General features: G+C 32.2%; 1 protein-coding gene across 1 annotated transcript; it reads right to left on the bottom strand.

Moving 5' to 3' along the window:
* Window positions 1-2092: 2092 nt before the first annotated feature.
* On the bottom strand, window positions 2093-8897 carry LOC132630523 (uncharacterized). Its single transcript, XM_060346100.1, has 17 exons — window positions 8825-8897; window positions 7747-7794; window positions 7606-7677; window positions 7466-7500; window positions 6893-7092; window positions 6280-6766; window positions 5687-6067; window positions 5518-5589; window positions 5280-5420; window positions 4696-4821; window positions 3950-4599; window positions 3713-3860; window positions 3254-3272; window positions 3150-3184; window positions 2729-2991; window positions 2410-2640; window positions 2093-2318 (listed from the first exon to the last, which is right to left on the bottom strand). Exons 1-17 carry the CDS (start codon window positions 8895-8897, stop codon window positions 2093-2095), a joined length of 3207 nt encoding a protein of 1068 aa, XP_060202083.1.
* Window positions 8898-13125: the final 4228 nt, after the last annotated feature.

Here is a 13125-nt window from a genome sequence, read left to right as displayed (position 1 = left end):
AAATAAAGCTGCTAAAAACATACTCTGGATGTATTGCTGGTGTAAATTTGTGAATATTATATGTTGAAATACACTGTAAATATGAGGTAAATATATTGTAAATATATATTATTGTTTTATAAATGATGGTGCTAAAAATACAGCGTGAGATCAAATTCAGTTGAAATATGTGTTGAATATATTATAAATATATACTGATTTTTGTAGGTAATATCCTACCACTAGCGTATGGTGTGATAGATTCTGAGAATAATAAGTCGTGGACGTGGTTCTTTGAACTGTTCAAGCAAGCTTATGGTGTTAGGCAAAATATGTGTGTCGTGTCCGACAGACATGAAAGCATAATACACGCAGTTTCTAAGGTGTATCCTACTGTTCCTCATTTGGCTTGTATATGGCATTTGTGGAAAAATGTGACAAAGCAATAGACAACAAACAGTGAGGTGTTGAGTCCTATATTTTATTCACTAGCGAAAGCATACAGCCAGGATGAGTTCGATAAATTGATGGAGAAGATTGGGAATGTTGATATTCGGGTAAAACGATACCTAGAAAATGCTGGAAGAGATAAATGGTCTAGGCTTTATTCACCTGTTAATAGAGGATGGACAATGACTTCGAATATAGCCGAATGTATTAATGGAAAACTGGTTGCTGCAAGAGAGTTACATATTTTTGATTTCCTTGAAGAAGTGAGGAAGATGTTTGGTAGATGGAATTGGACAAATAGAAAAAATGGTACCTACACATTCACAACACTGATGAGGCGGTATCAAGAGATGTTGTCGATCAACGAGTACAAATCAATACGAATGAGGGTATCTTTGTTTGCAACACAAAAATTTAATCTATATTTTTACTATATGTAATGTATATTTATATATATTCCCAATATGGTAAAACTGCTCAGGTAATGCTTGTTTATTTGTTAAATGGTTCTCAGGTTGAAGCGTCAACTGAATATGTTTACACAGTGAATGATGGACCGAGGCGTTTCATAATAGATTTGAAGAAGAAAACTTGCAGCTGCAGGATGTTCCAACTGGACGAGATACCGTGTTCTCATGCATGGGCAGTATTGAAGAATAAAAATTTGACTGCTGATGTATATTGTTCGGATTTATTCAAGCCGGAAACAGTTGTGAACACATATGATGTGCCAGTTGATCCTCTTCCCGATGAGACCGAGTGGAATGTTCCTAAAAGTATATTAGATGAAGTTGTTATGCCACCGATCTATAAGAGACCCCCTGGGAGGCCAAAAAAGAAGAGGGACAAGCCATTACAGGAGTTGATGATTGGTAAACGCAGAAATTCCTACGGTAAATGTGGACGTCTTGGTCATAATAGGCGTTCGTGTGATAATCCGCCGCTCAATAAGAAGAATAAATAAGTCCATTTTGATTTTATTTGTTAAGACAATTCTACTTTAAATTTCAGTTAAAAATAAAAAATGAATTCATCTTGAATTCATATTATTCTAGTATGATTGTATTTCACATGGTTGAACATCCGATGTTTTTCAATGTAATGCTATATTGGTGGTTAAATGGTATTTGGAAAGTCTACTCTATGTTAACTGATTTGACCTTTTGTTTTGGATTTATGATTTAATAGTTGTATTTCGTATATATTTTGGCTATATTTTAGTTGCATTTTGTCTGATCTGGTAGATAATACTTATTCTGGTTTACTGTTAACTATATTTGATATATATTTTACATATATTTGAAGTGTATTTAGATGAAATTTTAAATTTTGTAACAAACTGTAATTTTAAAAATGGACTTATGGAATATATCTGAGTTATATTTTCTGTATATATCGACTGTATTTAAATGGTTATATATACTACTTTGTTAAATGAATACATTTCACAGATAATGAAAAATGGAATTTATGCATTGAAAAAATAACATACTTGAAAGAAACAACAATATAAAAACCATAAGGTGGTGTTCAATATTAATCATCCTAAAAAAGATTACTACACATGAAACAATATATCCAAAATGAAAAAACAGCAACAAAAGTCGCAACCAACTATGCTATTGTTCAACATGAAAATCAAAAACACAAATGAATTGGTGGCCTAATCAAGATCCTCTTTATCAACTGCATCGTAATCAACTGCCGGTCTAATTGGTCTTGGAGGCTGCTCGTTATCACTTGATGCATTGTTGTTTGACTTATCCCATGCATAGTCGCATAAAAGGGCACCATATCTCATACGGAGTAACTTTGCATCGAATTCGGTTGGGATGATTGCACTTGAGCTCAAGTATTCAGCGAAGGCTGCCACATACACACCACAATCCCTGGAACAAAAATGATCAAAAAATTTACTTATCAAAACCCACGAAAAAAAAAGATGTATTTATTGTGTTTTTTATTGGAATAGATTCTTACATGCTAGAGGGAGCTTGTTGCGGGAGATTGTCTACATTCACAATGTCAAAGTTGTCGGTCTGTTCTCTATTTCTATAAGAAGGATGTGTGACAAAATCTATATCCGCCTTCTTCTCATAGAAATCAGTCATTTGTAGACTATGTGTCACTAGAGTAGCCAACATTTTCACTCCGACTCTAACGACAGCATCATGCCCTGCAGCTCGGTATGAGTTGTATACGTAGATGGACCTGTTTGTAAAAAGAAAATATAAGAAAAAAACAAAACATATAAAATTTGTAGAAAAATGAATGATCTTTTCATTGGATGAGAGCAGACCTGTCAGTGAATGATATCACAACCAAAATCCAGTGATTTTCCTCTTTTATGTTGACAGGAATTAGTACGTTGTCAACAGTATACCATGGTACATTAGCCAACAGCCTGTGCCCGTTAATGTACTCACACAGTTCATCTTCCTTACTGGCGACACATGTGGATGAATCAGGGTTTTCCCAAGATTTGTAAATTTCAGCAACTAAAGTGTGAAAAATACAGCTGGCAGTGGTGAATCTATAGTTGCTGTTATTGTGATACTTCCCCTTCTTGCGTAGGTAGTAGAAAATAACATCAATATGCTGTAAAAACATCAATTCAGTGACTATAATCAACACTATGTTCAAAAAAAATATTGATATATATATATAGTAAATATAGTGAAATATACTCTTAAACATAGTAAAAATACAATTCTGTATACCTGGACAGTACTGTGCTCAACTAGTAAATTAATGTCTGTATATTAAATATAGTGCAAGTATAATGATGACAATATTATAAAATACAAGTTGTGACAATAAGTACCTAAACCTACTCCATCAACCTAAAACAATAAAAACATAGTTCAAATGAATTTAAAGGCATCAGCAAAACAGATACACATATACACATATATAGTACTGCTTTAAAAGTTAAAAGTTTCAGTTAAATATAGAGAAAATATATGGTAAATATGCCTGAAATATATTTTCAACAACAGAAACCGGATCATTAATTGGCAACCCAACTCCCTCAACCTAAAACAATAAAAACATGATTCAAATGAATTTAAAGGCATCAGCAAAACAAATACACATATATAGTACTGCTTTAAAAGTTAAAAGATTCAGTTAAATATAGAGAAAATATATGGTAAATATGCCTGAAATATATTTTTTACTATATATGTCAAATATAGTAAAAAATATACTCTAGATACATCACATTGTAATTCTATTATAAAACATAAAAAAAATTAGATAACAAGCAGAAAGATATCAAAACTTCATCAGTCCAAAGTTTCCCATCCATAGATAACAAGTAGAACCAGTTTTTGTCGGCTACGGCTGTAACGCCTAAATGCAACCGAAGTTCGGCATCCGCAGGATCGAGTCCTTCCTTGTTCTTTCTGTAATGATTTTCATTTGGCTTCCTGTATATCAACAATGGAAAGAACATACGTTAAGTTTATTGATAATTGAATTCTGGAAAACTAAAAAAACAAGTTGTGACAATAAGTACCTTTTGTCATGCGATTTCAACAGATCCTTCTCAAGCCACTTTTGATATTCTTGAAGAAACGAAGTATCTAACGGGGCATTTATAGGGTGGTCAACAAATGGGTGTTTTTTCTGATAAATGCAAGGACCGATATTTTTGGCAGAAGAACCCGCTGAGTTGAAATTGGGACAATAAGGGGACAGGTTATATTTGCTTGGTTTCCTTTCTCGGGCAGCACCTGGATGGACAATGATCTGTTTTTCAAAGTTTGAAAACTGTGCAGTCTCACCACTTGAGCTTTGGCCCGCATTTGGTTGTACGGGAACTTGTTGTCCAGTTTCATCGCTTGAACTGTGGCCAACTATCGGTTGTACTCCAACTTGTTGTTCAGTTTCATTAGTTGAACTTTGTCCGGTTGTTGGTTGCACTCCAAGTTGGATTGATATCTGAGAATCAGGAATCATCCACTGAGAGATGGTTACCGGGTTATTGTCCACATTCTGAGGAGTTCTTAAACTTGACAAATCGGTTTGATCATCGCGTGGTACTGGAGGAGGACCGAGAGGAATAACACATGCTAAAGGGCAGTTGATTAGCAAGTCCGCTACCATTTCCTCTGATGCGGTAAATTCAGCATTAGCATTCTCCATATCGCCGATTTGCTGAGATTCCTGAAATAAAAAACAAGAAAAAAACGACTGGTGTTTGTCAATTATTGCTTATCAAAATGACATTTCAGTACTTAAAAGCCACATTTCAGTACTTACATCAAAATTTAAATGGATTGGTGTTATGGGCACTCCATCTGTTTGTGCATCACTTTTAACTCCAGTTTCTTTATCCACATCAACAACAGAAACCGGATCATTAATTGGCAACCCAACTCCCTCAACCTAAAACAATAAAAACATAGTTCAAATAAATTTAAAGGCATCAGCAAAACAGATACACATATACACATATATAATAGTGCTTTAAAAGTTAAAAGTTTCAGTTAAATATAGAGAAAATATATGATAAATATGCCTGAAATATAGTAAACAGAAATCAGAATAAGTAACATTGAACATAATAATCAAAATACAATTAAAATACAGCCACAACATATATGAAAAACTAATAATAAAATATCAATCCAAAACAAATATAGCACTGCTAGTATATATAAACACAATCATAACAAAAATAGCACAAATAGATACATAAAAAAAGAACACTACTAACAAATCACCATGTGAAAACTATATATGTAAATACACTATAGGTAATACAAAAACACAGCTAAAAATCCAATATTTTCACTTTGAATAATATACTGCAAATATAGAAAAGTGAAAGAAAAAATGAGTACCACTGGATGACTCCTCTGCGCGGAAGTGGCACCACCACCTTGATTCTCTTTGGTTGAAAGCTTTACTGCACCGCCACTTTGATTGCCTTGAGAAATCCCACCATCACTATGTAAGTCAGCTTTTAACATTGTGTCGCCGACCTTTAAAATTTTTCAAAAGAAAATATAAAGTCTTCCAATAAATATATCAAAATAACTTAAAAAGTAAATAATTTTCATTTTTAGTGTTGATTTTTACCTTATCTGGTGTTTGATTGCCCTTTATTGCATCTAACAACTTTTTGAAGTTGTTATCCATGTAGTCAAACACCTACAGTTTTGAAAGATAAAAAATAGAATTAGAATTGTTAATTACTTGACACAAGCAATATGAAGTAAAAAAAACATATTGAAAACAAAACGCCTACTTCTTTCTTGAAAATCCGAATCTCTTCCCTTATCAGTTTAAACTCATCTGTTCGGGGTGCTGTAGGTGCATCTGGTTTCCTTGTCCCTTTTATCCTAGATTCCTTCCGTGATGGTTGTTTCCTGGAAGGAGGAACAGAAACTGGAAACTGCGTCCGTTTCTTGCCTCGCGGGGAATCAGAATTGGCACTCCTTTGTTGCTGTTTGCCACTGGACAGATGCGGTGGTGTGGTACTAAAATTATCGTAATCATCGTCTACCAAATCAGTACCATGTACACCATCAACTCCATGTTTGACGTCTGGTATGTCATGTGCAACAGGAGGCAATTTAAGAGTTTTCAACTCATGGGGTGTTGGCACAACTTCCTCAAATCTACAAGACTATGAACAACAAAATATAGAAACTATATTACCGTATATATCTACATTGGTAACATACTAAAAATATGAGGAAAATATAGTCAAAATATATTGATCACAAATGACTTATTTCATAAATATAGACAAAACATAATCAAAATATAGCATGTAAAACAAACATATTAAAACAGTTAAATGGTAAAAGACACAAAACTGTTAAAAGACTGTTTTACCGGATTTTTATCGTCTCTGAACATGCCATCCATCATTCTCTTGAATTCTGGTTTTCCTTCCGTAGTCCGCCAGTTCAAAATTCTAGGAATTAAATTCCCCGTCTTAACTGCAATGGTGGACGGGACTTTTGAGCAACATTCATACAACCATACTTGCATAGCAAGCGGCAAACCATGAATCCTATAATATTTCTTAAAACCAGCATATTTCTGCCCGATGCTTACAACCAACTCTCTAAACGAATCTTTACCCCAAGGATACTCATTATATCTCCCGTCCTCTACAACATCAAAATGGATCCTTGGTATGTTTGTTGAGTTCGGCTCATCACAATGTACCCACGTATTTATGAAATACAATATTGCCATCTTGACTGTGTCATCCTCTTTATCATCCCAGACAGTCTTGTTGAAACACTCAATAAGCTCGTGTCTTTTAACTGGCAATTGGTTCTCCTGATTTCTACCAAAATACTCAACCATAAGCCTATTCGGTTTTGAGTTATCATAAACAAAATCATTTTCATCAGATACACAATCTAGCCCAGTGATCAGTGCAAATTCTCTAAGGCCAAAACGCAGAACTTTACCATTTATTTCAAATGTAAAGCACCTATATGTACTGCCCCTAAGTTCTTTGACCATAAAGCACCGAAAAATCTGTGCTTGTACATCCAATTGTTGCATTCTAAGATATTTACCAAAACAAGAATTCCTAAACATATCCATCTGTGGATCTGTTAGTTTGCCTCTAATATCTTGCATTACATTAACATTCGTGTATCTACACATAGATGGTGCCACAGCAGGGTGCTAGGTAACCAAAAATTTAGATACCTGAAACAAAATGCCAAAAAACACGTATGATTGACATATATCGACTGAATGTACTTAAAAATATACACAAAATAACTGTCAACAAAATAATAACTGAATGTACTTAAAAATCTTAAAAATCACTGTAATAACTGTCAACAATATATACACAAAAATAACTGAATGTACTTAAAAATCACAGTTATGGTGAAGAAAAATACACACAAAATAACTGAAGAAACATGTGTAAAAAAACACAGAAATATACTTAAAATGCACATATAATATAGATTTGGTTAATTCACAGATCTGTAATAACTGAACTAAAAAAAAAAGAACTAAATATACTGAAAATACAACAAAAACATACCTCTTCATCATCATCCTCATCCACATTACGTTTGGCTTTAGCAATTTGTTTGCCCCTAACATTAACAACATTGTCACCAGCCTTTCTCTTCTTTTGTTTCTCCATTTGAGAAACATTTTTCAATTTTTCTTGTTGTTTACTCTTCGAATCAACATATTCCTTAGAACGCCTAGGATCGTTAATTCTTTTTGAACGATTCTCAGCATAAGAGCCTGCAATGGTAGTTTCATGTTGAGAAATTCCCAAAGAAAAATTAGGAATCGCACATTCGGGTTCTATACCTGTATTTCTCATCGGAGTAGCAGCTTTCTTAGTCATTCCAATTGAATCTAAGGAAAAACAACCAAGAACAAACACTGATAGTTAATTACTTAGACTTGCATTCCTGATTCAAACGAAAAAAAAACACCCAAAATATAGGTTAAATACACGGTAAAAAATAAAAATCTGTATAGAATCTTACTTTATTTTGGGAATTAGATTTGAAACGTGAGAGAAATCAATGAATAGTTAATTAGAGATAAAAAAGGAAGTTGAATAATTGAAAAACTGATTTGAAATTGGAGGAAAGTAATGGATATGGTGAATAATGACGTGTATTTAGGAGATAGGAGAGAGACACGTTTTTTTTTTGCTTAAATTTAGGGGAGTGGGAAGTTATCAGATGAGTGGTAAAAACATGGTAGCTATGTGAACTAAATATGATATATTTTAGCTACTAAATATAATTATTGAAAGGTTTAGTTATGTTCCATAAATAGGTAATAATGGAACCTATGCCAAGTAAATTTTACATTATTAGCTCAACCCATTTAAGCCCAATCCATTTCAGCCTAAAAAATTAGGCTCAAATGCAACCAAATTGACCCATGAGAAATCTTATCAAAATATTTTAAAAAAAAGACAATTTCTTATTTAATATGTTATATATAGTCATAATAAAGAAAGAATAATTTTATTAGGTACTAAAAAGTTATAAATGAACAAACAAAGGAATTAAAATTTAGTGGGGGTTGGGTTATGACCTGCTTTTTAGCCCATTTCAACTCAAGTAACTTTTGGGCGGGTCAATAACCCACCTATTTATTAACTTAGTCCATTTTGACCCTTCTAAATTCAGCCTAACCTGCCCATTTGACACCCCTAATTATATTATATGTATAGTATGTGTATATTTAGGATAAAGTACACTATTTATATACTGTGTATATATGTCGTAAACTAGATAGCTGAATGATATTTGCCTGTAATTTTTCAAAAAAAATTATATAGATACAAAAGTGTCAAAAATAACCTCAAGAATATCTCCCAAGTTCACAACAAATGCATTAGGAAGGAACTGCACTGCGATCCAGATACCATCTTGTTTGACTTGCAAGTTGCAATCCATCAACTCCATCAATTTGGTGAAGTATGGTGATTCCAATGCCATCTGAGTGACTTACAAGCCCCGTACTAGCTCTGGTTTAGGGTAGGGTGGATAATAGTTCATCCTCACTGATTGCATTCCCTTTTCAATGTTTTCATACATATTTTGTATTACCAACTTATCAATTTTTAATGTTTCTGCTATATACCCTAGACTAGAAGGGCTATAGCAAGTTTCTCCAATTCCTCCAAATAAGCCTCAGACTTTCTCTGTAATAAAGTAGACTATGAAGCCAACTTAAAGTCATTTTGTGTTTAAAATAAGCCCAAAAAAATAATTGGGCCCGTTTGACTTAGTTAATCTAAAGCAGCTTATAAGTTGTTTTTTTTAAGCTCATCCAAACAGGCTCTTATTTTTTTTTGGCTTATAAGCTGCTTTAGATAAGCTAAGTCAAATGGACCCAATTATTTTTTTGAGCTTATTTTAAGCACAAAATGACTTTAAGCTGGCCAGCCAAACACTCAAAAAAGCTGAAAACAGCTTATAAGCAACTTATAAGCCAATCCAAACGGGCTCTAACATGTGTTAGATTTCTCTTTTAATTAAATCATTTATAAATGTTCAGTACCTAAATAAAATATAGGGAAAATGCGAAATTATACCTCTCAATTTTTCGATTTAAAAGTAGATATATCCCTTGTTATAAAAAGGTGCATATATACTCCTGCCGTTACGCAAATGGTGCAGATATACGAAAAAAAAAAAGTTAGCTTGTTTTTTAATTAAGAAATATCACAAGACTTTAAAAAACAAATCTACCCATTTAGTTAGTGGACTTATTTTTTAAAGCCAAATGGTAATATTTTTTCTAGTTGGTCAGGTCTAATTCGTCAAGAAAGATGGTAGACTTATTTTTTAAAACCCACGTGGCATTTTTTAAACTAAAAATATGCTAAATAATTTTTTTTAAATCCGTCAGCGAAAAGGGAACCATTGTGTAATGACAGGGATATATAAGCATCAATTTTTAAATAAAAAGTATATCTGCTCTAAATTGCAAAGTTAAGGGATATATTTACTTAGTAAAGTAGGTAGCTTTGGAAGAAGATGTGTCAGCCTTTTGTATAACGGAGATGTCATCATGAAAAATCGCTCTACATAGTCTGAATTTACCTCCACTTCAACAATTGGCTTTGCATACCCTCCATTTCCTGGTTGTGGTGCAAACATCATTTTCTCATCTAAGGGAAGTTCATAGAAATTCTCAATTGCTATGTTGAGTTTCTTCATCAATGAAGAACATACTCCATGATTTGTCAACTGCACAAACAATTTCTAATCACGTTATAATGCAAACAAATGTATACACACAAATTAAACACCTTAATAGATTCTTGCATGCAGGCTATTACAACATAAACATCCCGGTGCACTAAACTCCCGCTATGCGCAGGGTCTGGAGAAGGGTCGGACCTCAAGGGTCTATTGTACGCAGTCTTCCTGCATTTCTGCAAGAGGCTGTATCCACAGCTCGAACTCATAACCTCCTGGTCACATGACAACAACTTTACCAGTTAAATGTCCATCATATAATCAACATATGTTTACGTGCATTGGCACAAAAATGTATTAAGCCAAAAGTAGAATTAGGCTCAAAGTCACAATGATATTACGTACCTGAAAGATACCCCATTCTCTACAAGCAGATTGCAACTTCTCAAGTTCATAAACCTTTTTGTCGTCCATTGTTAGTGCTTTGAAGTCTATTACTGGAATTGCAGAAGTTGCATTTACACCTAGCTTTTGAAAACTCATTATACGGGTGAGAGGCCTATTCTAGGTACTTAATCACTAGGTATATATTCAAGCACAAAAATATTTCTCAGCTAATGGTCGAGAGTTAAGAGGGGAGGTGGAACATATATATGTATACACAAAACAAACCAAGGTGCTTATAGATATCTTTCCCATATTATGTAAATCGGGCAATAGAAATCCTATTTATTTTATCCCTTATTGTTTAGGAAATGCAATTATTGTGGTCACTTTGAATTGAATTTCTTACTAAATTATTTTCTTTTCTCTTCTGCTAGAATAGTATAACAGAAATCTTTAGAAAGGATACAAAAACAAAATCTAAAAGATTTTCAGAGATCATGCTCAGATTACTACAAAGAATTTATTTTCTTTCCATTATTAAGTCAATGGGGCAATAGATATTCTACTTACTTTATTCTTTATTGTTTAGGAAATGTAACTAATCTAATGTGGTCATTTAAAATTGGATTTCTTACCAAATTCATTTTCTTTTATGTTTTCTATTTTCTCTTCTCCTAGAATAATATAATTTTTTAATTTGAATTTTGTTCATGTGTCTTTTAAATATTTTAAGATTATTGTGAATTATGGTATTTTTCATGTAGTTTCTAAATATATAAATTGATTTCAAAATAAAGCTTTTATGTCCGAATTCACGGTCAAAATTTAGAAGTTTGAATCATGAAATTCCAACTAACCATCAGAGTTTATTAAATATGGATTTAGCTACTCTCCATTTTTCACCGTCTCCATTTCTCAAGTTCCTATTTAAATATGTGACACTTCTTCTATTTATATATTAATGGTCCAGATTCATTTAACAAATAAATAATTTTAATCATGATTAATATAACTTATTCTAGGATAAAAAGGACTCTCTAACTTTAGTATGAAATCTTCATTTCCAAATTAAACTATTACTATTAAGAAAACTATACGCGTTTATGTACCACTTAACACAAATACCAGTGTTGCCGACTAACAAAAACTAAATGGAAGTGATGACTCACCATTTAACATAGAACAAATATGAAAATGGTACATATAAACTTATCAACAAAGTCCCAATTTCATTTCATCCCACAATTACGTACTTGGTCAAGTACAATTTGAATAAAAGAAAATGACCTTTTCAGATCTCTTTGTGTTTTCTACGGATCTCTTATATATAAAAATTGAAGATCTCTTGTAAAAGGATCATAAAATTATATAAAAAATAAAATAAAAATTGTGATGGTCTACGTATTGTATACTACTACTCCCTCTCTCCCAATTTATATGACACACTTTTCTTTTTAGTCGGTCCCAAAAAGAATGACACATTTTCTTATTTGACAACAATTTAACTTTAAACATTACCTTTTACGCTTAACGAGATGATTTATTAACGCACAAATATCTTTGGCTTGTTTTAAACCACAGGATTCAAAAGTCTTCTTTTATTTCTTAAACTCCGTGCCCAGTCAAACTACCTCACATAAATTGGGACGGAGGGAGTAACATTTATCCTCAACCTGGATTCACCATTACGATGTTGGGTTCATCTAAACCTAGTAATTTCGCGTTGAACATAAATTTATGTATTAAAATTCAATAAAATTGCAATAATTGGTATATCGGAAAAAGCTCATAAATACCCCTAACCTATTGAAAAAGGCTCATAAATACCCTCCTTCCACCTTTTGGTCTAAAAATATCCTTCCATCCACCTTTTAGGTCTAAAAATACCCTTAAGGTTTGTTTTTGGCTCAAATATACCCCTCAAACTAACAAGTTAAAATTAACTCTTTTAAAAAGCCAAATGACATTTTGTAATTGGTCAATAATAAAATTCCGTAATTTTAAAAAAAAAATTGCCAATAATAAATTGCCAGTAATTTAAAATTCCAGATTTTAAAAAAATTGCCAATAATAAAATTCCGTAATTTACATATTTTTTTTTAAAAAAAATTGTGTGGAAACTTTAGGTTTAAGTGTTTTATTTTTTAAGGTTTTGATTCAAGTGTATTATTTTTTTAATCAAGACATAGCTTTATTTTGAACATAAATCTAATTCAATTATTCTACTATTTTTTGAAAAGAAATGGGTGGGTTTGCGTCTTAAAAATGTAATTGGTCATACATTTTAATTTTAGAATAAGTAAAACCCACCCAATTTTTAAGACACAAACCCACCCATTTCTTTTCAAAAAATAGTAGAATAATTGAATTAGATTTATGTTCAAAATAAAGTTATGTCTTGATTAAAAAAATAACACGCTTGAATCAAAACCTTAAAAAATAAAACACTTAAACCCAAAGTTTCCACACAATTTTTTTTTTAAAAAAAATGTAAATTACGAAATTTTGTTATTGGCAAATTTTTTTTTTAAATCTGGAATTTTAAATTACTGGCAATTTATTATTGGTAATTTTTTTTTTAAATATGGATTTTTTTTTTAAATTACGGAATTTTATTATTGACCAATTACAA

This window comes from Lycium barbarum, chromosome 3 (genome assembly GCF_019175385.1).
Source record: "Lycium barbarum isolate Lr01 chromosome 3, ASM1917538v2, whole genome shotgun sequence".
In the NCBI taxonomy this organism is placed as follows: Eukaryota; Viridiplantae; Streptophyta; class Magnoliopsida; order Solanales; family Solanaceae; genus Lycium; species Lycium barbarum.
Note: the sequence above shows the minus strand (reverse complement) of the source record. Positions and strands in the feature narration are given on the sequence as shown.

Coding starts and splice junctions, on each gene's coding strand:
- LOC132630523 (XM_060346100.1), bottom strand. CDS start 8,897: ATGGCATTGGAATCACCATACTTCACCAAATTGATGGAGTTGATGGAT. Junction 7,501..7,605: donor GGAATATGTTGATTCGAAGA/GTAAACAACAAG, acceptor AAATTGCTAAAG/CCAAACGTAATGTGGATGAG. Junction 2,319..2,409: donor CAACAAGCTCCCTCTAGCAT/GTAAGAATCTAT, acceptor TTTTTGTTCCAG/GGATTGTGGTGTGTATGTGG.